General features: G+C 41.1%; 1 protein-coding gene across 1 annotated transcript in view; it reads left to right on the top strand.

The window, feature by feature from the left end:
* Positions 1-5,766: 5,766 nt before the first annotated feature.
* The window catches only part of piezo1 (piezo type mechanosensitive ion channel component 1 (Er blood group)), a 77,429-nt gene continuing 56,788 nt past the window's right edge, over positions 5,767-26,407 (top strand). Inside the window, exons 1-5 of the mRNA XM_088352022.1 lie at positions 5,767-5,947; positions 7,920-7,971; positions 10,915-11,010; positions 15,029-15,170; positions 16,447-16,660. Coding sequence (XP_088208148.1) covers positions 5,884-5,947; positions 7,920-7,971; positions 10,915-11,010; positions 15,029-15,170; positions 16,447-16,660 — 568 coding nt within the window. The 5' untranslated portion in view covers positions 5,767-5,883. The remainder of the gene's footprint in view (positions 5,948-7,919; positions 7,972-10,914; positions 11,011-15,028; positions 15,171-16,446; positions 16,661-26,407) is intronic.

Here is a 26,407-nt window from a genome sequence, read left to right as displayed (position 1 = left end):
AATAAACCACGCCTATATTTGGTGACGTCAGACGAAAAACCGGAAGTATCCGTATTATTATTTTCAAACAATTGATTTGAAGTTTCTGAATGGACCATCATTTTGACGTATTGATGCGGGAGAACAATTTTATTCTATTGTTTTACAATTTTGAGGTTGCAATATTGTGTTTGTTCGTCAATTTTAACATTCTTATTTTGGGGTGAAAGTGACGTGAAATGTGAAATGATACGCTGCCTTCTTGCACAAGTCGGGGGGGAATCGTTTTTTTTTTTTTTTTTTTTTTGACGTTATATATATTTTTTTCATTCCATTTTTCTCTACAATTGTTTCAAGAATGTATGAATTGACGATACAAATTAAAAAAAAACAAGAAGAAAGAAGTCCTGATCGGAAAAGCCAGAATTTATCTACAGTGGGACCTCGCTACTTCGCGGTTCCACGTTTGCGGGTTCAGAGCTTTGCGGGTCTAAAAAATAATAATAATAAAATAAAATAATAATTATGATTATTTTTTTTAAGCATTTTTGAAGGGGCGTTGCTGCTTTGTGGTTCCACATTCGCGGGTTCAGAGCTTCGCAGGTCTAAAAAAAAAAAATAATAAAATAAAATAATGAAAAAAGCAAAAATTTAAGCATTTTTGAAGGGGCGTCGCTACTTCGCGGATTTTCACTTTTTGCGGGTGGGTTTGGTCCCCATTAACCGCGATAACCGAGGGATTACTGTATATCCAGGGTGTACAAAAATGTATACTGCACACCTTTAAGTAGCTGATAACTCAATTAAATACCCTCCTACTGTGTTTTAATACTTCCAGTAACGTTTTAGAATGATTTTCATTTGTTCAATTTCAAGTCTGGTTGCTATCATTTGGTTTATTGGGTAAAGAATTACGTTATCATCTACTAAAATGTACATGCATCATTTTGGGAAAACCCGTATATAATATACATGTGAATTTCCCTGCGGGGATGAATAAAGTATCTATCTATCTATCTATCTATCTATCTATCTATTGAAGGATTTTATACACTTGACTATAAAGGTTTGAATACAAATTACATTTAATGCAAAAGATATTCACTGACTGGGCTGTAGTACAAGGTTAAGGCAGGCTGGTGGAAGATGTTGTTTACAGGAATGGCAGGAACGGGACGTACTACTGATAAGATAATCAGCACACCCAGATGCTGTTGACGCAGAAAGGCCCTGATGAAGCAGAAAGGCTCGGTGTTGTTCTGAGGACCCCAGACATCGGGACGCTAGTCTATGAGATGGTGAAGCCCAGGGGGCTTCCTTGGCACGCCCATGGGAGGAGCCAGCACACCATTATGCGGGGAGAAGATGGCCAATAGGGGAAAGCTAAAGGACTTCATAAGAGGCTTCCCACAGACGCCAACGTCGCTAATTCGGCCGTTTTCGATTGAGTACCCTTAGTTAAATTGTTAGGGAAAATTAAACCTGCCCCCGTGTGGAAATGTCGTATTCCTGTTCATTTTTCCCTCAAGAAACGAGCGCGCATAAATTGTTGGGTAAATGTAGGTTGTGTTTGGTTAATGGAGTCAGATAACTAATTCGAACAATTTGGTAAACGGTACATTGTGATATTTAATTCCAACAATTTACTGGACTGAAGGATTATTTGTTTGTTTGTTTGTTTATTTGTTTGTTTGTCAAGGAGGAGCTTAGTCTGTTTGTTGCTATCGATGCATGACGTTGTAAGCCTGAGGACTGCACTTGTCAAGTTCTTGTTCATAGGATATTTTTATTCTTTTATTAACAAACAGGAACTTGCTAATGAAACATGACAAAAAGCCAAATGGTATAGTCATATTTTGAGAATAAATAAACCAAGAGATGTTCAAAACATCAAAATGAGACCATGATTATAAAGTTGTGACCGCCTTCATATTTTTAATATATTTCCAACTCTGGAAATAGGTTGAAACCACAAACATTTTTTTAAAGGAATTTCATAAAACAAGCAGATAATTGTTTTTTTGTGTGTGTGTGTTTTACAAAAAAACATAATATTCATAATAACATATGAAATGCACCAATAATGTATTTGTTAAGAGTATGGGAAAGGGTATGAGTTAACTATTTTGAAAGAAAAAGCAGAATAAAATCAGATTTTATGGTTTATATTGCCAAGGTAGCAATACAAATGTGTTATATTATTAAAGCATCCATTACCCATCCATTATCTGCACCGTTTATCCTCAATAGGGTCGCGGGGGTGCTGGAGCCCATCCCAGCTATCTTCGAGCAGTGGGCAGGGGACACCCTGAACTGGTTGCCAGCCAGTCGCAGGGCAAACAGAGACAGACAACTCACTTGCTCATTCACACCTAAGGACAATTTAGACCGGCCAATTAACCTGACATGCATGTTTTTGGGATGTGCGAGGAAACCGGAGTGCCCGGAGAAAACTAACGCAAGCACGTGGAGAACATGCAAACTCCGCACAGGATGATTCGATCCCATGACCTCAGAACTGTGCCACAGACGCGCTAACCTTTCAGCAGTGCCGCCATCATTAAAGCATGTATATTACTGTCAGAGCTAGAACAGAGGGTAGACCCAAACGCGCAACGTTTCACAACAAGCTTTAATGCGGAAGCGGAGAAGTCTGGCGCAGGTAAACAAATGCCAGCGATTCGGCAATCACTGGGCAGGAAAAGCAGGAAGCCCACGAGATCGGAGCATGGTCAGAATGCGGAAACGAGTGGAGTAGCCGGGACGGGCGATCGGAGCATGGTCGATATGCCAAAATGGGCCAAGTAGCCAGAGCGGGCGATCGGAGCGTGGTCGAAGGACAGAACGGGTCAAGCAGCCGGAGACAATCGGGAAGTCAGGGACAGACGAGCAGGATACAGGTGAGGACGGGACAGACGGGTTCGATACCGGATACAGGATACGGGATAACGGGGCTTGGATCAGGGATTGATACAAGATACAGTATACCGGACAGACGGGATCGATAACGAGCAGTATACCGGACAGCATACAGGATACAAGGCTTAGATCAGGGATCAATACAGGATACGGAACTCACGGGAGTCAAAATGCTTGCCTTGCAAGTGCGGAGGTTCGTTGACGGACCGACGAGGAGTGAATGAGAGTACTGAGCTTATATAGGAGGGGAACTAATCAGGAAACGAGCAGCAGCTGGAGCCAAACGAGTGGGCACAGGTGAGGACAATGGGCAAATCATGACAATTACATTTAACTAACAACCAACAAAAATATTATGTTTTCAGAGGAACTTTGAAAAATTATAAATACAAATTGCAAAAACAATGGAATAGAATAGAATAGAATAGAATAGAATAGAATAGCCTTTATTCTCATTGATTACAACATAGTCTACATTGTTTACGAGATTAGACGTGGATAAATATGTAAAAGACTTAGAGAATCTAAAAAATATATTGATTGATATGTTTATTTTTCTTCTGTTCATTCAATTACAAGGTTAAATTACTCCAAAATCAACCACCTTATATACAATCCAAACAAAAACACAGCGAAAAAGCAAGAACTTTTTTTAGTTCTACCTCTTTGACAGTCCAAACACTTTTCACCATAACATATTTAGGAAACCAAATAATCATAATAGTGTATTAAATCAATACAGAATTAAAATCTTATCATTATTGTTAAAAGAAATAGTTTCATTGTCACTCGATGCAATTGATGAGAAAAGATGAATAGAGTCAACGGATAGCGTAATATGAATTCAGATTTAAAACAATGTAGAGCTATGTTTCACCATAATTACATTTTTATTTTATTTTTTTGCTCATTTTAGGACAAATTTATCTTTACAAGGTAGTGCTTGTAGAAGTGTATCAGAAAAATAGAAGGAAGTGCAATGATATGAGCAGAACGATTGTGCAAAAAAAAAAGAATAAAGAAACAAAACATGATTATCCATTTCCCTTTTTCTTAAAAACAGACAATCCGTTGAAAACAATAACACTAATTCATTGTTATTTAAATATGACTATTTATGGTTTATTTTTATATTATGAGTACTGATGTGGTTGTCAAGGCCAGTGTTCTTCAACCAGTGTGCCGGGCACTCTATTGTGCCGTGAGACCTTGTCTAGTGTACCGCTGGAATTTGCCAAATTTTATCTTTCAAAAAAATCAGGCCATTATTCTGTATTTTTGCTATCTTCAGACGAGGAACTGTAATAGTCATCCATATCAGTAGGTGGCAGTAGATTTTGATATACTTTTACATATAAATTATCTGCTCATCAGGTAATTTGTTTAACAAAGCAGTTTAAGATTGCAATATAAAAAATAAAAACATGAATAAAGCACATCATTCTTTTTTATTTTAAGTCTTATTTTGTTCTTTTTATATACTAGTTATCTGCTTATGAGGTAGTACAGTGAAATATTTGACATAACTTCATTTTCAAACATTTTAACTTAAAAAAAAAAAATGTATCTAAATAGTGGCAGCACGGCGGCGCAGTGGTTAGCTCGTGTGCGGCACAGTTCTACGGTCTTGGGAACCTCCTGTGTGGGTTCAAATCCAGCTACCAGACTTCCTGTGCGGAGTTTGTTTGTTCTCCCCGTGCTTGCGTGGGTTTCCTCCGGGCACTCCGGTTTCCTCCCACATTCCAAAGACATGCTTTTCAGGTGGATTGGCCGGTCCAAATTGTCCCTAGGTGTGAATGAGAGAGTTGTCTTTCCCTGTGTGCCCTGCGATTGGCTGGCAACCAGTTCAGGATGTCCTGATATAAGGATATAACTGCCTGATGATTGCTGGGATGGGCTCCAGCACCCCCGCGACCCTACTGAGTATAGGCGGTGCAGCTGATGAGATGAGATGAGATATATATATAAATAGGGGCAGCACGGCGGCGCAGTGGTTAGCGCGTGTGCGGCACAGTTCTACGGTCTTGGGAACCTCCTGTGTGGGTTCAAATCCAGCTACCGGACTTTCTGTGCAGAGTTTGTAAGTTCTCCCCGTGCTTGCGTGGGTTTCCTCCGGGCACTCCGGTTTCCTCCCACATTCCAAAGACATGCTTTTCAGGTGGATTGGCCTGTCCAAATTGTCCCTAGGTGTGAATGAGCGAGAGAGTTGTCTGTCCCTGTGTGCCCTGCGATTGGCTGGCAACCAGTTCAGGATGTCCCCTGCCCACTGCCTGATGATTGCTGGGATGGGCTCCAGCACCCCAGCGACCCTACTGAGGATAAGCGGTGCAGCTAATGAGATGAGATAATGAGATATATATAAATCAAAGAGTACCTTGGTTCAAAAAGGGTTGAAAAACACTGGTCAAAATGATTTTTCTTTTTGTAGGCATCACAGATTTACAACAGGCGGCGCTATGGAGCGCTACTGACCGGGAAAAAATGAAAACTATTTGCAACAACAGGTGGGGCATTCATTCATTCATCGTTTGTTGTGACAGCAGTCGTGTTAAGGATTATCTTTGTAATTGGAGGCATTTCGAAATGAAAGTCCAAAGGGGGAAAAAGGTTACCACCAAACCTAGCATGCAAAATCCTCTTCAGAGGGAAGGTGACCAGCAGGCAGGCTGCAACTATGAATTATTCCTCTATGCATGTCCTTCAGACACTCGCTTGCACATGAATCATTTTTTCCATCCACATTACTCGAAGTGGGCTTCCCTCCAACGGAAGACACGCAATTCAACTTTTTTCCTTGCAGAAGCTGCGGAATGAGTCGCCTTCCTTTTGCTTCCACGAGGGGTGGAAGACTAACAAACCCGTTTTAACTTCAACAATGCGTTAAAGCGACTTTCGAAACCACACGATTTCGGAGTACTTTTGCCTTCATCAAGATTGAGAGGAAAAAAAATGCCTTGAAACATCGTTTTTCGTTAGAGTTCGGATATGGAGCTCCAATTGATTGTTTGGCTGATTTACTGCTTCTTTTTGCCGGTCGTTTTATTAACAGGTAAGGTTTGATATTTTAACTCACGAAAGGAAAAAAACAATCGAACTATTGTTCTACTTTCGGGAACTTTACAGGATCGGGAAACGAAACTGACGTCATGTCGAATAACATATTTTGTTTTCTACGCGTTTCCGAAAGTTCTAACAGCGTTACCTCGTGTTTCCAGTTCCTGTTGTTTTCAACAAATTTATCGAAGTTTATTTTATGCTTCTGCAGAAACTCAAGCAGGAGAAAAAGCTATATAGTATACTGTACATAATACATGTGGGATTTCGCCCCCGCATACGTCTTTTTCCGTATTATTTTCCACACAATTTGACAGGAGGTGCACTGGAATGAAATGGCAACAATATCTCCTCTTTTTTACTTATTTTATTAAAGCACATGACAGAAAAGTATTAGAAAACAAAGGGCGTGTGCTATTCTTGCTGTTTGCAGTAATTGTGCTCCTAGAATAAATAAACTAGGTTATCTCCGGGTAATCTTGCAAAAGAGGTGGGGCTCCAGTGGGTGCGCAGATAATAACAAATACTGAATACTGGGGGTCACCAAATTTTTAAGCTAAGATCTACTTTTTTTTGCTAAAGATGAGCGTGAAAAGCTACTATTTTGCATTTCTAAAAGACAATGTATCGTGTACTGTATGCTGTTACTACAGTATGTTATTACCAGGTTATAATCAGTAGAAGTTAGATGGTAAATGGTCTGCATATATATAGCGCTTTTCAAGTCAATGACGACCTCCGAAAGCGCTTTACAATGTGCTTCACACTATCCCCCCCCCCCACACACACACTCACACACCAATAGGGAGTCAGCCATGCAAGGCACCTACCTCCTTATTGGGGGAATTAGGGATTCAGTGTCTTGCCCATGGACACTTCGACATATAACACAGAGGAGCTGGGAATCGAACCTCCGACCTCTTGATCCTAAGAAGAGCACTCTACCGGTTACAATACGTTCACTCAACCACTATAACATCTGCCTGGTATAAGGACATTGAGTAATTAGAATATAAAAATTATGGGGTACCTATGAAAATAACTTTGGAAGAATTGGTCATGTATTTGAATAAGCTGTTTTAGGGGTGGACCCAAATGAAGGGAATTAGAGACAGAGGCAGAGGTGTTCAAAACAAGGATGGTATTTTAAAACAAAAACAGGCACAAATTAATAAACAAGAGGTCATAAAATAAATAGCATGTCCATACAAAATCTAACCTGACAACATTCAAACCGGAAACAAAGACCAAATCGGAATGCAAATGCAAAGAACAAAAGTAACAAACAAGCAAAAGGTCACAAAACAAATAACATGTCCAAACAAAATCAAACAGACAATATCCGCACCTGAAATGAAGACCAAACCGGAAACGCAATTGCAAGGAACAAGGTAACAAACAAGCAAAGGGTCACAAAACAAATTCAAACAAAGTGAAACAGACAACATCCGAACCAGAAATGAAGACCAAACTGGAAATGCAAATGCAAAGAACAAGGTAACAAACAAGCAAAAGGTCACAAGACAAATAAGCTTTCTAAACAAAGTCAAACCGACAATATCCAAACCAGAAATGAAGACCAAACTGGAAATGCAAATGCAAAAAACAAGGTAACAAACAAGCAAAAGGTCTCAAAACAAATAAGCTTTCTAAACAAAGTCAAACAGACAATATCCAAACCAGAAATGAAGACCAAACCGGAAACGCAATTGCAAGGAACAAAGTAACAAACAAGCGAAGGGTCACAAAACAAATAACATGTCCAAACAAAATCAAACCTGACAATATTGGAAATAGAAACAAAGACCAAACCAAAAAATGACAAATCTAGGAGCAAAGTATCAAACAAACAATTAGTCACAAAACAAATAACGTGTCCAAACAAAATAAAACCTGACAATATCCAAACCAGAAACAAAGACAGAAATTAAAATGCGATGACCCGACCCTGTGTGCTCTCCTAACAGTCATTATAAAGGGTCCGGTAATTAAGGACAAGTGTGTGGAGACCGGGCTTAGGTGTGTGTTGTTCCACATCCGGTTAGCGCCCTCTGGCGGAAGGTGGTTTGCCAGATCCTTACACTGATCCTGTCCATTATTGCTCCAGTCAATAAACAATCAAATTTCTAAGAAAATGTATTTGTTTTGTGACCCTTTGCTTGTTTGTTACTTTGTTCCTTGCATTTGCATTCCGATTCGGACTTTGTTTCCAGTTTAAATGTTGTCAGGTTAGATTTTCCATGGACATGCTATTCATTTTGTGACCCTTTGTTTATTAATTTGTGCCTGTTTTTTATATTTCTCTTCCGATTTCTTTCTTTCTCTTTCTTTCCCCCTCCCTCAGAATTTGTCTTTTTATCTCTCATTCTCTCTCTCTCTCTCTCTCTCGCCCTTTCTCTTTCCTTGTTCCACACTCTCTCTTTTTCTCATTTGCAGTGAGCGATTTGAATATTTGACACGTACCTGACAGGAAGACTCCTGATAAGAATAAACTTCAGTTTTGAAGCCGGACACCACATAGAAGTCTTATTTCGTGATAAGACTGTGTTCAAAGAGCCTATTCCTTGCAAATCAGATGAAAGTTGTTCATAAAGATTCTTTTTTCCCAACATTTTGCCGAAAGTGTGAGAAATATCTGGAGTGTTCGTGAACAAGGGGGTTGCTGGTGAGACCTAACTATGCAAACATATACATACTGTATCTGGCTAGTTTTGGCAGGATTAAATTCAATTTTCAACATAACGCTGAATCCTATTTTATGCAAGAGTATGTTAAACGAACCATGTAATGGTTATTTTAGTATTTATTTTAGATAAACTTATATTTCTATTTTCGGAGTTTTACTCTGTGATTGAGCGAGGTGGGCTGGCTTTTGCTTAGGTTGTAGAAAACTGGATATTTCTCACAGGTAATTTTAGGATTGTTCAGTCAGGGAAAGCTCTTTATTTAAAAGAAGAAGAAAAAAACCTCAGAAAATGATTCTACTGGAAGATTTAAAGGGCAACAAGCTTTCCATTAGGAATGGATCCTGAAATGAGAACTTTGCTGTGGAGTCTTCCTGCTTAACCACTGTCAGGACCAGAACGGAAACAGGACCCAGTTGCGTTACGTTTTTCACAGTTTTATTGGAAGAAAGGAAAGGGTTGCACCCACGATCTGGTGATCGTTGGGCGCAAGAAGCAGGCCGCTCTGAATGCGGAAGTGGGACTTCCGTGGCGAGCGATGGTGGTGCCGGGGACAGAAAAACAGGTCGATAGCCGGGACTGGAGAGCAAAAATGTGGTCAAGATCAAAAAACGAGTCGAAGCCAGGAAACAGACGGGAGCAAAAACAGGTGGGAGTCAGAGTCGAAAAAGCTGGCTTAGAGTACACTGAGTTTCACAGACGGACTGACAACAGGTGACAGAAAGGAGTGGGTTTAAATGGGGACAGGGAGCCAATCAGAGTTTGTCCCCTTAGTGGGAGGTGGCTATACATATATATATATATATATATATATATATATATATATGTATATATGTAGTTAGAGTCTCTCTAATATCGGTTTCCAGTTTCGTTCCCGTCTATTTTTGTCCTGTTTATTATTCTCTCCAGTTTTCGTTCCCGTCTAGTTAATCCTGTTTTATTTCGATTTCCTGTTTCATTATCAATCCTGTCTGTCCCGTCCTGTCCGATATTGACCCCCATCTGTCCAATATAAACTCGGGCAATTGCTATTGATCTCGTCGGCCTCTGGCTTTCACGCCAGACTGCTGCCTAACGTGCATGTCTCCCCATTTCCCGTAAAATAAAAGGCTTGTGTGAGAAACGTCACGCGTTTGGGTCCTGATCCTGGTCTGGTTCATGATAGTTTTAACGAACTGTGCTATCAAGAATTAGCTACGGTTCTTTCCGATACTTTTAAAACGTTATACTGTTCATAAGTGTGAGTATACTTTTTCCATTCACTGCCAGCCCATTTAACACATTGCCAGCCTACTTAAATTAAAAAACAAAAGAACAGTCGTTGATAGCCGCTAATGGCCTTGAATTGAAATTAGACCTTTGACATCTGTAGCCGTCTGATAAGTTTTTTTTTTTTTAATACTGTACCACTTTAAGGAGGTTGCATAGGTTGCTAGTTTGTTATTTAGACTAATATACCTCACTGTTGTTTATATTCTGTCATGATTACTGATGTGACTCAGCTGTGCCAGCTCATTTGGCGCCACCCGCCACGGGTTCTGATTGGCTCCCTGTCACTATTCGAACTCAGTCCTGGTAATCCCCTGTTGTCAGTCCGTCTGCGAACTTCAGTGTATACTTGGCAAGCCTTTTTCGACCCTGACTCCCACCTGTCCCGTTTTTTGCTCCCATCTGTCTCCGGCTACGACCCGTTTCTGACCCCGACCACGTTTTTGCTATCCTATCCCGGCTATCGACCTGGTTTTCCGTCCCTGACACCGCCATTGCTCGCTACGGAAGACCCACTCCTGTGTTCGGATCACAAACTGAGTACGAGAGCGACTTGCTTCCCGCGCCTAGCGAACGCCGGATCGTGGGTGCAGCCCTTCCTCTTTCCTTTAATTAAACTTGTTAGAAACATAACGCAATTGGGTCCTGTTTCCATTCTGGTCCTGACATAATCAACATTATGCGCTGTATACATCATTATTACTATCGGCCAATTATGTTGCTGTTCTTTGATATCCACACTCTTTCAGGCAGATATGCTTTTTACAGACTAAGAGATTTGATAAGAAGAAAAGGGTCCAGAGAGGGCTTTAAGAACAGATTAAGAATTTGGCATTGGGAGGGATTTTCAAAATCCATTGATCTTTTCTTTCTTTTGAGTGTCTATTAACTTATCACCGCCATTGGCAGTGAACGACTTGATTATATCTTGTAGGCTGTCCCGTTTCCTATTCGCCGCTATGGTATTTTCATCGGAGTGATGTTATCAACTGGTTTGTGTTTTTTGCAGCATGTCTTCTTCGCTTCAACATACTGTCCCTGATTTACTTGGTGTACCTCTTGTTGCTGCCGTGGTTTCTGTCTCCAAACAAGCACACTATCAGAGGTAGGATCAAGTTCATGACTAAATTGTTATACCAAAATATCAAGTAACATTTTAAATGTCAAGCGTACCACCAGCGCCATGTCCTTAGCTATGACTAAGTCTGTGAATAGCTCCCCCCAGTACCCCCTTGAGCAGGGGTGTCAAACTCATTTCAACTCGGGGGCCACACGATAGAACAAACATTCTATCGGGGGCCGGACTAGTAGATTAAAGAGAAAGAAAAGAGGGATAAAGAAATAAGAGAAAGAGGGAGGGAAAAGGAGAGAGGGTGTAACAAAGAAAGAGAGAGAGGGAGAGAGCGTGAGAAACAAAAGATAAAAAGTCGTGAAAGAGGGGGAAAAGAAAGGGAGAGGAAGAAAGAAATTTAAAGAGACAGAAGGAGAGAAAAGAGAAAAGGAAGCGCAAAGGGTAAGAAGAGAGAAAAGGAAAAAAGTAAGTTAGGGCAAGAGAGGTTAAGAAAGAGAAAGAGACAAAGAGCAACAAAGGAAGAGAAAAAGAGAGACACAGAGAGTGAAAAAACAGAGACAGAGTGGGAGAAAAGGGGTGGAAAAGAGAGGGAGAGAGAGAGAGAGAGAGAGAGAAATAAATAAATACAAGTATAGTGTCTTTGTTCGTAACACCTGGCTTTGGCAACATCAAGTTGACATATTTTAACCTGCAGCTTGTTTTTCTCTTGCGCTTCTCTGAGTGTTGTCTCGCGGGCCAGATTCAATCCCTTTGCGGGCCTGATCTGGCCCGCGGGCCGCCTGTTTGACACCTGTGCTTTTGAGGATAAGCGAATGGACCAGGGGTGCTCATTACATGTATCGCGATCTACCAGTGGATTACTGAGATAGTACTGGTAGATCGCAGTAAAGAAATGAGTGCATTAAATTTGTTGTGACAAGCTGCAATCTAGCAGTCAAATGCAGCATTTCAGCATAGACATCAATGTTGATTAGCAGCAGTAGCAAATTGGAGAACTCCAAATTTTGTCAATGTAAGGTATAGTTTATTACAATTGTTTGTTTGATTTATTTTTTTTGCTTAGGAATATGTATTGATTTAGAGTCTGAATGAAATGTAATGTTTTCAAATAAACTAAGACAAAATACTTTAGTTTACTATTTAGGATGTTAGGAATTAAATATTAAAAATGTACCGTTTACCAAATTGTTTAAATTCGTTATCTGACTCCATTAACCAAACACAACCTGCATTCTCCTAACAATGCACGCTCGTTTCTTGATGGGGAAAATATGGACGAGAGGCCGGCATTTCCACACGGGGGCGGATTTAATTTTTTAACAATTTAGCTAAGTGAACTCCACTGAATTAGCCGAATTAGTGTCGCTTGAGTCTGTATCAAGCCTCCTCTCTCGATCTTCTTTTTTTTCTCTGCCCACGTTTCTTTCCGCATGCTGGTCTGCCGGCTCCTCCCATGGGCGTGCCAATGAAAGCCCCCATGTGGGGTCCACCCCCTCGCCTCGATGTCTGGAGAAACTCAAAACAACACCAACATTTATCAAAACAATGCCTGACTTCCTTCGTCAGAGCCCTGTTATCAAAATTCCCCAGCCAAAACATTATGAATTTGGATCATCGTGACCTGTCATTGAACTTCAGCCTAACCGGTGAAAATTTTCATTGAACTCAATAAATATAACTTGTATTTAATCGTATAAAATCCTTTATAGTAAAATGTATGAAGAATTAAGAAGGATAAGAATTTTGAATATTCACCAGAAAATTAAGTATACGTCTGGATCAAGTACAGGGTATTTTTTTCCCGATTTATCAAACTGCACTATTGCAGTACAGTGAAACTTATTTCTTGCAAGAATATCTCATCTCATTAGCCGTACCGCTTATCCTCATTAGGGTCGCGGGGGGCCTGGAGCCCATCCCAGCCATCTCCGGGCAGTGGGCAGGGGACACTCTGAACTGGTTGCCAGCCAATCGCAGGGCACACAGGGACAGACAACTCGCTCGCTCATTCACACCTAGGGACAATTTGGACCGGCCAATTCACCTGAAATGCATGTTTTTGGAATGTGGGAGGAAACCGGAGTGCCCGGAGGAAACCCACGCAAGCACGGGGAGAACATACAAACTCCGCACAGGAAGTCTGGAGCTGGATTTGAACCCACGACAGGTTCCCATGACATGAACTGTACCGCACAAGCGCTAACCACTGTGCTGCCGTGCTGCCCGCAAGGTGTTTACTATTGTATTATAGATTTTAATTTTGACTATATGTATTTGATTAATTTTGGCGTGCATGTGAAATATTAGGAGAGTTCAATTCTACTAATCCAGACATTAAAAAAAATGCTACACTGCTCTTGAATCTCCGTTTTCTTTGTGGTGGGTAGATCATTTTGACAGGGTCATTTTGTAAGTAGCATGCTGAAAAATTGTGAGCACCCCTGAGTCGGACAATAAATGGAAAGGGCCCCACCCAAAACCAGCTCAAAGTAGGAACCCGAAAACTTCCTTGAGTCTTTTGTCTCACTCTCTTTTTGTTCTCCTTATTTTCCAGGTCACACGGGCCATTTCATCAGAGCAATATTCTGTACCAGTCTACTTTTTATATTTGCTCACGTCTGCTTCCAAACAGTACTGTACACATATCCTCCCCTTGATATATCTATTGATGACAACTGTTCACACGTTGAAATCCTTACAAGATACGTTGGACTTTCCAGGTATGTCAGCTTTATCTATACGCAGGGTTGGGTAGGGTTACATTAACTTGATTACTTTCAATTACTTTTGGATTACTCCAATACCAAATATGCTAATAAAAGACAAAAGAAACTAAATATGAATAAAATGATGACTCACAACACGTGGTAAGCTATCTCCCCTGGCTTTGATCTCTTTGATCTCCGGCAAAACTAACATAAAATGCGACAAAAACAAAATGAAAATAAATCCAAACAGCTTGCCAACATCATTTTTGCCGTTCCATGTATTCCGTTACTCCCCAAGCCTGTGCAAAATTCAGTTCAGTCCTTGTATGAAGTAATCCAAAAGTAATCAATTTAAAGTAACCCTACCCAACCCTGTCTATACGGTGTTGTCCCAACAGCTTTTTCTAAAAACCGTTCCCACGTGTGAGTTCTAATTTGATGAATTAGTGACCAATATAGTGTTTCAATTGTCTAATTTTAAAATAATTGAGCAAATATACTATTTTTAGGGTCCTAAGAGTGAGAATGTTGGATATACTTCATTATTTATTACCTAGTATTTCAATTGCCTTTGAGTAAAGACTGGCTACTATACAGTATTTGAAGTGATCTTGGAAGAAGAAAAACACTCAAATGACCAAAATAAAGAAACATAGACCTAGCCAGCTTTTTAATTATTTGTACATGCAATTATCTATTTGATATGCTTGTCATGATTACTGATGTGACTCAGCTGTCCCCTTTTGTTAGTCCGTCTGCGAATCTCTGTGAACACTAGGCAAGCCTTTTGACTCCCACCTGTTTTTTGCTCCCGTCTGTCCCCCGGCTTCCACCCGTTTTTGATCTTGACCACGTCTACTCTCCCGTCCCGGCTTTCGACCTCTTTTTGTCCCTGACCACGTCTTCTCTCCTATTCTGGCTTACTACTCGCTTACAACCCCGACCACGTTTTTGCTCTCCTGTCCCGGCTACTGACACGTTTTTTTCAGTCCCCACTTCCGCTTTCGGATCACAATCCGAGTATCCAAGCGACCTGCTTCCGCGTCCAGCAATCACCGGATCGTGGGCGCAACCCTTTCTCTTTCTTCCAATAACACTTGTGAAAAATGCAACGCAAGTGGGTCCTGTTAACGTTCTGGTCTTGACAATGCTATCATTTTGGAGACTCAAATTGGACCACATTAATACTTTTTTGGGACAATTTGGTATTTTATTTCTCCCAAAATGTAAAACACTCAATATATTATTTGTTTTGCTTACTGTAGTCTTGGAATTGTCTTCAGGTCCTAGTAAGAATACCAATAGATATGAATAGATAATTGTGCTTTTTTTCCCCCCCCCAGGCTTCCACTGGACGATCCCTGGACAGTATTGCGCCTTCTGTGTCCCGACGTGGTATTGTGTGGGATTTCTTTGCTAACCATCATTCTTTGCAGAAGATTGGTCACAAACCGAGAAACAGTGGCAGCAGCAAATATTACAACGGTAAGTTGTCTGTAATTATGTTTCACATCCATATTTTTTTACGTTTTTATTTGCTTAGAATGCAGGGAACCATACAGGTATCCTGACAGTATGGACAACGCATTTGTTGTGGATCGTTTTAGGTGTTTTGGAGTACAGTCAGATAGTATTTGTCTGTTTGGAGCACTTCAGACCAATGTTCCCTCTAATCTTCCACGGGTCTGAGCGTTCACACAAAGTCGGTGAGCAACGCTTGAAACAACAGTGAGCCACCATAATCCCAAGTGTGGCAAAATAATTAATTATCAAACATGTCCAAAAATTGACATCAAGTTACATTTTGCTGAGTTTCCGGCAATGCAAAATAATTTTTCTCCTTTGAATGAATTGACTCATATACTATTGCAAAGGTCGTATGGCCTACAAACGTCGTTTGTTCTTACAATCCTTTCACAAGATATCTATTTCTTTTTATTTCCTGATATATTTTGTCGCATAATATTGACATTTTTGGGGGCTTATTTAGTCGGTTGTAAGATACAGAACTGTACTTAATCACATTTTTTAGTGGAAGTACAATCTTGGCAACAAGATTCACTTGATATAATTGGAAATTATTTAAATGCAACACAAACTTTTTATTCTTTTTTCTGTGTTTTTTTTATTCTTTTTTAAAAATTCCTTTAAAAAAATCTCATTGTGTTTATTTTTTCCGAGCTGTTACTTTTTGTTCTCTATCTACTTTTTTCTTTACTTTTTCCTGGCTTTTTTCTAAATTTTTCCTTCTTTTTTTCTCTTCCTTTTGTTTCTTTTTTTCTCAGCTTTTCACTACTTTTTCATTTTGGTATTTTTTTCTTTTTTGTTCTATTCCCCCCTTCCTTTAAGTCATTTTGTGCATCATTTTACTTAATATTTGGTCATGTTGGGATTAAAGAAGCAACAACAACCTGAAGAGCCGTTTAGGACCCGAAAGAGCCGGTTCCTTTTAGTGAGCCGAGCCGAAGAAGCCGGTTCTCGACATACTCTACTAACTTTACTCAGCCCTCATTTTTGTGCGCTGGCTAGATTTTCTTGTGCGCTGAGAATGTGCGAGAAGTGCGCAATTGCGCACGCGCGCAGCTTAGAGAGAACACTGCTTCAGACTTACTCTCCAAATTGAGAGCTGATAGCTAGATGCGCTGTCCAAAGATGTACCCAGTTGAAATCTACATAGGTTGAAATATGAGGCCGGAGGTCTGAAAGGAGCCCATGACTTACTAAACCTACTGATTTGCTTATATACATTTTTTTAACACAGATGGAAGAAGAAGAAACTGATGATGATGATGATGACGTAAAAGAGCAAGAATCAGAGAATGAGGATGTGGAAGAATCCTTTCCTGGTGACACCATACAAGTGTTTTCAACTGCAACCTTAGCCAAGCAGTTGGCTGAACGTCTAAAGGCTATTTTCCACAAAGTTCTACTGGATCTTGGAAGGATTTTTGCCGTTACCCTGCTTGCTTTGGCTGGTAGGACCTGCACAAGCTTACACACCCACACAACATGTAAAATGGGTTTAAATCAGTTGATGCTTATCCAATCATAGACCTACAGTTTGCCTAATTCACACTGATTGCTTACTGTCAAGAACCGGAACAGGATAAGGACCCAGATGCGTGACGTTTCTCGCACAAGCTTTTATTTTACGGGAAATGGGGGCAGTCATGCACGTTAAGAAGCAGTCTTGCGTGGAATGACAGGAAGCCTGAGGCCGACCAGATCAATACCAATTGCTTGCGCAGGTATCGGACGGATGGGGTCGATACCGGACAGGACTGGACAGACAGGATTTATATCAAAATTAAACAGGACAAACTAAACGGGAACGAAACTGGAAACCGATATTAAACAGGACAAAATAAACGGAACCAATACCGGACAGGAAATACCAACAGGAAACAGGACCGAGTCAAAATCCACGTCTTGCGGGGCAGAGGTTCGTTGACGGACTGACAAAGGAAGAATGAGAGCACTGAGTTTAAATAGACGGAAAGCCAATCTGTCAATGAGGCGCAGCTTGCGCCACACGGGCGGGGCCAATTGGGCGCCATGGCAACCATGACAGCTTACATGAACCTCCGTTTAGAATCTTGAATTATTAGAATTTCATTTTTGTTATTGATAATAACGCAGTGAAGATTGTTTACAACGATATTAGATATGGCACTTCGAGATAAACATGTGATAAAAGTCAGATGAGAAAATGAAGATGAAACCAGATTTTAGGATTCATAGGCAACCTTTAGAGACCGACCTAAATTGTAAGCGCATCAGAATAATAGTCCAATGAAAAATAGCGCAATGATGATAGCAGTAACATATTTTCTAAATAATTAGAGAAATAAAATGTGAATAAAGATTTTCCGTCCAAGAACTGTCACGGTTGCCATGGCAGCTAATTGGCCCCCGCCGTGTGGCGCCAGCTTCTGTCACGGTTGCCAGGGCACCCAATTGGCCCCGCCCTTGGACACCAGCTGAAGCTCGATGACAGATTGCTCCCTGTGACTACTTAAACGCTGTCCTGTGAGTCGCCTTTTGTTGGAGCGTCTGCGAAACTCTGTTTTGACATGTCAAGCCCTGAGAATCTCCTTTTAGCCTGTGTTTTTGCTCTTGTTTTGCCAAGCCCTGTGAATCTCCGTTTTTTCCTGTGTTTTTGCTCCTGTTTTGCTCTCGCCACGATCTGTTTGATTTTGACCACTTCCGCGTTTCGAGCAATCTACTCCCCGCGACCATCGATCTCCGGATCGAGTGTGCGCTCCTTTCTCTTCTCCCCAATAAACTGTGAGTAACGTTACACAAGTGGGTTCTGTTTCCTGTTTCCTGTCCTGGTTCTGGCAAGGACAAGATATGTATGTATTTTCACAGTGTTTAGGGTGGTGATGGCCCTGGAGAAAACTGTCTCTGAGTCTGTTAGTCTTGTTTTAAGGAATCTGTAGCCTCTGCCAGAGGGCATCCGGTCAAAGAGGTGGCGGCTTGGAGTGAGAGAAGTCCTTGATAATGTTGTTGACTCTACTGCTGTATCGCAAGCCAATAATGTTTTCCAGACTGGGGAGAAAGCAGCAGCTGATTTTCAGGGCTGTGTTGATGACTTTGTAACGTTTCTCCCAGCATACTGCACTGTGATGTCGTATGCCCAATAGCTCTCCACTGTGGCTCTTGAAGGATTTTATACATTTTACTATAAAGGATTTTATACGATTCAGATTCAGATTCAGATCTACTTTATTGTCATTCTAGTACACGTGTATACAGAACGAAATGTCGATACATCTGACCCCCACAGTTTCCTTGAATGTACAGATATAAATAAAAGTTGTATTGTATTATGGCTACGTATAGTATTTTACCATAGTGCTGATAGTGCAAGAGGAGTAGCTAACCAGATGTGCAAAATGGGCAGTCAGGTTAACAAGTCAGGTAAACAGTAACATTAACACTGTAACAATAACGCTGTAAGTACAATAGTGCAGAGAGCAAATGTGCAAGGAGTGCAAGGAGTGGCAAGCTATAAAGAACTGCCAGTAGTGCAAAAAGTCAGATTAGCAGCCGTTTAGATTTAGGGTAACTATATGTTAGATTGACCATTTAACAGTCTAATGGCCAGGGGGACTAGACTACTGCGGAACCTGGTGGTCCTGCACCGCACACTGCAGTATGTAGATGTAATGTAGATTTTCACCGGGTAGGCTGAAGTTCAATGACAGGTCACGCTGATCCGAATGCGGAATGTTTTGGCTGGGGAATTTTGATAACAGGACTCTGACGGGGGGACGGCAGGCGATGTTTGGAGAACAAGGCCCCGATGACGTAGAAACGCTCTGCTGTTTTGAGTTTCTCATGACATCGAGGCGAGAGGGCTTTCCTGGCACGCCCATGGGAGGAGCCGGCACACCAGCTTGCGGGAAAAAACATGGGCAGAGGGAGAGAAAAGAAAGAAGATCGAGAGAGAGGAGGCTTGATGGAGACTCAAGCGACACTAATTCGGCTAATTCGGCCATATATTCGATGGAGTTCACTTAGCTAAATTGTTTAAGAAATTAGATCTGCCCCCGAGTGGAAATGCCGGTCTCTTGTTCATTTTTCCATCAAGAAACGAGCGCGCATTGATAGGAGAATGCAGTTTGTGTTTGGTTAATGGAGTCAGATAACTAAATCGAACAATTTGGTAAACGGTACATTTTAATATTTAGTTCCTAACACTCTGTAGAAGGACAGAAGACAAAGGAGAACCTTGAAATAAAGTAAAAAAAAAACAGCATCAGTCATTGGTTTATGATGGTTGCCAGAATTTTGCCTAAGTACTTTTATAGGGAGTACCGTTTTTCTTCATATTGATCGAAATACAAACTATGTTGTGTTTGTTAGAATCTATGGTAGTCAGCTAGCTTCTCAAGGCTTATCCTCATTTGATCAATCGCCATTCAAAATATTTTCAGCCGAATTAAATATGTTTAAATACAGCCAGGGTTGGGTAGGGTTACTTTAACTTGATTACTTTCAATTACTTTTGGATTACTCCAATACCAAATATGCTAATAAAAGACAAAAGAAACTAAATATGAATAAAATGACTCAATTTTGTGCAGGCTTGGGGAGTTGGGGAGTAACGGAATACATGGATTTATTTTCATTTTGTTTCTGTCGCATTTTATGTTAGTTTTGCCGGAGATCAAAGAGATCAGAGCCAGAAGAGAAAGCTTACCACGTGTTGTGAGTCATAATTTTATTCATATTTACATATTTATAGAGCGCACCTGATTATAAGCCGCACCCACCACATTTTAAGAGGATAACCGCTTTTGTTCTTACACAAGCCGCACCTGTACATAAGCCGCATGCGCCCAAATATGTAACACAATCACAAATTTGACCCTAACCCGACTTTGAGTCCCGCGATTGTAACTGAAAATAAATTATACAGTCCAAAACCACAGCCGGCAAACTGAACGGAAAATGATACCGGTAGTTAAGGTTTGATGCAGACTTGCAGAGTCCGGGTCCCGTTGAAAATAATCCAAGGAAAAAAAAAGTACATTTCCAAAGGTAAGGGTGGGAAAAATATATATCCACTATTGTCCGCTGCGTCCACAAACACATCTCACCTCTACTCCACTTCCCATCAGCCCCCGTGGTTTTCGCCCCTTCTTTTTGATTCGTCCGTGGAAAACATATCAGAATAAGTCTCTAAAATAAATACATTACAAAAATATACAGTTGCAAATAGATATTATACATGGTTACACATATTTACAAAGAAGACAGTACACGGAGAGAGATTTCAAAGCTTGAATAATAATATTATAACTTTCATCCTAAACCGTGCCTGTGAAGGGTAGCAAAACGCTACTAGGAACACGCTCGCAACATAGGTAATAGGTCTTTTATAAAAATATACGGTACTTGTAGAAACCAAAAAATAAACCAGCCTCATCTTCCTCCTTGTAACTGACGTTGTCAAAGTTGTCTTCCCCAGTGTGGGAAAGAGACTTATTCATGCAGACGTCGTCTCACGCACCCTTATTCAAAAACACGCTAGCAACACGCTCGCAAAGTAAAGTTTACGTGCAATAGCTCTGTTTCCTTCTTAATCGGACTGCTCGATTGCTTTTAGCTTGAAAGCTGCGCCATATACCTTTCTTAATGCAATTTACATAGTGAGGATTTGTCTACCCTAATTCATATTGTGCACAAGCTAAGAAGTTGCAGTCTTCCTCGGCGCATATATTCCACCGGTCTAAATCTTACCTTTTTTACTCGAGCACCGCTGGCGGCCGTTAGAAAAATTACATAAATTGGCCGCATCACCGAATAAGCCGCAGGGTTGAACGTTTGGGAAAAAAAGTAGCGGCTTATAGTCCGGAATTTACGGTAGTTTCTTTTGTCTTTTATTAGCATATTTGGTATTGGAGTAATCCAAAAGTAATTGAAAGTAATCAAGTTAAAGTAATCCAACCCTGAATACAGCACAGAATATTTACCAAAATTGCCTATCAGGGTCATGTGAGCTTTTCAGTTTTCAGGAAACAGACATGCAGTGTCATGCAAAAATACCAACTTTTTGAGGAATCTTTGCAAATGTGAATCCAGGAACCCACTGCATAGCAGTGAGTGAGATGTTTCTCTGTCATCTGGGAAATGAGAGAGGTGTTGTTGCTAGGTAAATCCACGTGTATGTGTTATGGTCCAATCATTGAATGAGGCTGTTGACCTTGGGCTGGGCTGTGAAAGTATAGTCAGACATAAAACTGGACTGTGATACAGAAAATGGTGGGGACCAATGCTTTATGACATACAAGGACTGAAATAAAATGTTCAAAATCTTCAGGACTGCCTGGGAAATGCACACCCTTGTACTAGTATTATCAAAAGTTTCAGTTTTAAATCTGCTTTAATTCAATAGTTCGACTCAGATAGAAAACTCTAAATTTTGAAATCAATGATTATCAAATGTTCCAGAAAAATAGTTGTTGTAAGTCAGGTGGTGGTGTTGCCCTTTTCGTAAGAAAGAAATTGAATGATCAATTGATATGGGACAAAAACAAAGGATCATGTGTTTGATTGTACGGTGTACTGTACTGTGTTCTAACTGAAATTGTGGAAAAAACATTCAATTCACTTGTATCGTGCGTCTATAGACTGAGACTCCGGTAAAAACAGGGGTTGGGGACTATGCGCTACAATAACAGCCGAATCATTGACACACACTGCTCACTCGATATAGAGTTTCTAGCAGTATCGTGTAGACCCTTCTATCTACCGAGAGAGCTAACTGTGGTCATTGTGCTTGCTGTTTACGTTCCACCGGATGCTAACGTTCCACCGGATGCTAACGTTAGCATAGCGCTAAATCTCCTGCCCGCTGCTATCAATAAATAGCAGCTTGCTCACCCCGACGGAGCTTTTATCGTCGCCGGCGACTTTAATCGGGCATGTTTGAGGACTGTACTTCCCAAATCCATTCAACACGTGGACTGAGCAATTAGGGGAAAAACATCTAGTTGGATCCGCCCGTCTCTGTCTGTCCCTCACCCCCTCATACACCCCCCTCCGGAGGAAAACAAAGCCTATACAACAAAGACAGTTAAAACATCTTCTTTGTTCCTTTATCTCTTTGTTTTCTTTATCCTCACTGTAAAATGTGGAACTGGAGTGCCACGTCCAATTTCGTTGTCACAATATATCCCATGTTGTAACAATAACAATAAAAGTATATTCTATTCTTCTATTCTATTCTATAATAATAATAATAATTTCCTTGTATTGTCATTCTGTGTAACAATGTACACAGAACGAAATGTCGATTGCACCTGACCCGTTGTAGCGAGCCGATGCAGCCGCAGCCAACAGAGGGCGCCGCCGACCACTTTTTAAGTCACCGAGTGTTGAAATAGAAGTGCTTCTTGATAATATTGAGATTATGTATCCAAACAACACTCCTAAGGATATTTGTACGTTAAGGGATTTCAATATAGAAGTATACAGATTTTTGGGAGGGATACTATGTACAGTGTGTGATTATAAGCAGTGATTACTACAAGAATCACAAAGTTGGGGATTACCACTTGTGAGGCCCCTTCTCAAGGTTTCCTACTATTTCCCAAAAACTGAGGTTTTTGAGTTTTTCCTTGCCCGCATGTTGGTTGAAGATCAGGGGATTGTGTAATTGTAACCTGTGCTGTCCTTTGACGTCACGTCCAGAACAAAGGGTAGACCCAATCACGTAACGTTTCTCACAAGTTTATTGAGATCAAGAGGAAAAGGCAGCGCCCGCGATCTGGTGCTCGATGGACGCGGGAAGCAAGCCGCTCACAGAATCGGAACGTGTGGATCTTCCAGAGCGGGAGATCGTAGTGTCATAGAGGGAAAAACAGGTTGATAGCCGCGACAGGAGGGGAAAACGTGGTCGGGATCAAAAACGGGTCGTGATCCGGGACGGGAAAGCAAAATGTGGTCAAAAAACAGGTCGTAGCCGGAGACAAATGGGGAAATCAGGAACGGATGGGTGGAAAAACTGATGCAAAAAGTGGGACCGACGGGAGTCAGCGTCAAAGTTCTTGCCTTGTAGAAACAGAGGTTTGCTGACGACCTTACCACCGGGGAGTGACAGGACTGGGCTTAAAAAAGGACAGGGAACCAATCAGGTAGCCCGCAGCGGCTGGTGCTAAATGAGCGGGCACAGGTGATACTAATCAGTAATCATGACATTTGAGGCATTTTGTGATTAAGGGCTATACAAATAAACCTGACTTGACTTAATTTCCCTTTTGTGGGGTAAGGCTCTTGTCTTTATTTTGAATTTATATTTTCCCTGCGAGGAAAAATGGAATGCGGGAGGGACTTCAAAGCCTTAGCTTCAGGCTACTACCTTTGGGCCATGGGTCGACAGCCAGCGGATCAGCGCTACCTAGTGGCACCCTGGTGCTTTTTCAAAATTGGAAAGTTATATAGTTTCTAGGACAGACATGATTCAAACATTCTTAACACTTTCCTATGAATATTGTATGTGTTGCCTTTCTTATAGAAAGCTTATAAAAAGGTTTTTAATATTTTGAAGCTTCCAACATGTTGTTCTTTTTTTATCAAATATGGCTCTTTCACCATATTAGGTTGCCAATCCCTGCTTTAGGCACAATTATCTATTATATTAGTGTATTGTAAAACTATTTTTTTTTTCATTTTCTTTTGGTAATTAGTGGTTGATGTCGGGGGGGTTTTGTGCTGTGCCTAAAAAACAGAAAAAAACATAAGAGTTATAAATAATGTTAAGTTGGAAGTCTTTAAATCAACATTTACAATTTTAATTTAAAAAAAGTACAATATAGAGGACTAAAACTTCCAAAATTAAAAACGGGTTAAATAAATAAATGATTACAAATGGAATAATATATAAAATTGTCATGATTACCGTTGTGAATCACCTGTACCCGCTCAGTTGGCGCCAACCGCCACTATTTGAACCCAGTCCTGTCAATCCCTGGTTGTCAGTCCGTTTGCGAACCTCTGTTTATACAAGGCAAGCCTTTTTCGACCCTGACTCCCGCCTGTCCCGTTTTTGCTCCCGTTTGTCTCCGGCTACTACCTGTTTTGATCCCGACCACGTCTGCTCTCCTGTCCCGGCTTACGACCCATTTTTTATCCCGGCAACGTCTACTCTCCCGTCCTGGCTTACGACTCGTTTCCGACCCTGACTTGCTCTCCCAGTCCCGGCTACCGACCAGTTTTTCTTTCCCTGACACCGCCATCGCTCGCTACGGAAGATCCACTTCCGTGTTTGGATCACAGTCCGAGTGCGAGAACAACTTGCGTCCTGCAGCCCTTCCTCTTTCCTTCAATAAAACTTGTGGTAAACGTTTCACAATTGGGTCCTGTTTCCGTTCTGGTCCTGACATGAAATAATTATTCCGATATTAAATAATTCAATTCAAAATAAAAACAACACAGGATTGTCTCAAACAAGTTAGAATATTGTGATAAAGTTATTTATTTTATGTCACGCAATTAAAAAAACAAACATCTCTTAAATTTTGGAATGATCACATTTCAACTGAAATATTGCAAGTCTTTTATTGTTTTAATCTTGCTGTTTATGTCATGAACCAAAATAGGATTCTCACACAAGCTTTTATTTTACGGGAAATGGGGAGTCATGCACGTTAGGCAGCCGGTCTGGCGTGGAAAGACTGGAAGCCAGAGACCGACGAGATCGATAACAATGGTCCGACCCAATATCGGACAGATGGGGTCGATACAGGACGGGACGGACAGGATTGATATTGAAACAGGATATCGAAATCAAACAGGGCAAAATAGACTGGAACGAAACTGGAAATAAAATAAACGGGAACATACCGGCCAGGAAATACCAACAGGAAACAGGACAGAGTCAGAACCCACGTCTTGCGCGGCAGAGGTTCGTTGACGGACTGACAAACGGAGAGTGAGAATACTGAACTTAAATAGAAGGAAAGCCAATCTGTCAACGAGCCGCAGCTGGCGCCACACGGGCGGGCCAATTGGGCGCCATGGCAACCGTGTCAGTTTATGGTGAAAACTCAAAGACATATCTCACCTCAAAATATTAGAACATTGATAAAAAAGTATACTAGTAGGCTTGAAGCCCAAATCAGCAGTATTAAAATAAATGGCTTGCAATAGTTCAGTTGATATGTAATGAAACCAGAATGGACGACATCTTTTATTTTTAATTGCATTAGAGAAAAGGAAAAACATTATTACCATATTCTGATTTTCTGAGACAGTCTTATATATACTGTGTTTTCTGAACTATAAGGTGTCAGGACCAGAACGGAAACAGGACCCACTCACGTAATGTTTCTCACAAGTACTATTAGAAGAAAGGGAGGGGGTTGCACCCAAGATCCGGGGATTGCTGGACGCGGGAAGCAGGTCACTCTGAACGCGAAAGTGGGACATCCGTGGCGAGCGATGGCGGTGTCGAGAACAGAAAAAAACGGGTCAGTAGCTGGGACAGAAGAGCAAAACGTGGTCGGGATCGGAAACAAGTCGAAAACCAGGAGAGAAGAGTAGACGCGGTCGAGATAAAAAACGGATCGTTATACGGGGCGGGAGAACGGACGTGGTCGAGATCAAAACAGGTCGTAATTCGGGACAGGAGAGCAGACATGGTCGAGATCAAAACAGATCGTAGTGGGAGACAAACAGGAGCAAAAAAAACGGAACAGGCGAAAAAGGGCTTGCCGTGTAAACACAGATTCGCAGACGGACCGACAAAAGGGGACTGACAGGACAGAGTTTAACTAGTGACAGGGAGCCAATCTGTCAACAAGCTGCAGCTGGCGCCACACAGGCGGGGCCCAGTTGGGCGCCATGGCAACCGTGACATAAGGTGCATCTAAAACCCCCAGACATTTTAAACAGCGCCTTAAAATCTAGTGTGCTTATACCGGAAAATACTGTGGATACAATTTGAAATTCATAGTTACCATTAAACGATACTGCATCAGTGTTCTCGTTTGCCCGCGTCCCTGCGTCCTAGACGCATTATTTTTGCTGAGGACGCATCGTGTCAAATCAACATGCGTCCCCGGGACGCAACTCTTTTGACACGAAATTGTCATTATCATTTTTTAACAAAGATTTACCGCACTCCAAACTTTTCGGCAGGCAGATCCGCCATTGTTGTTTTGGTCTCGCGGTTCAAGTTTTCGTCTGCACGCTGATCTCCAGTTCGAGTT

Source organism: Urocampus carinirostris, chromosome 13, assembly GCF_059441175.1.
Source record: "Urocampus carinirostris isolate Australia breed hairy pipefish chromosome 13, RoL_Ucar_1.0, whole genome shotgun sequence".
Lineage (NCBI taxonomy): Eukaryota > Metazoa > Chordata > Actinopteri > Syngnathiformes > Syngnathidae > Urocampus > Urocampus carinirostris.
This window is presented reverse-complemented; position numbering and strand designations above follow the sequence as displayed.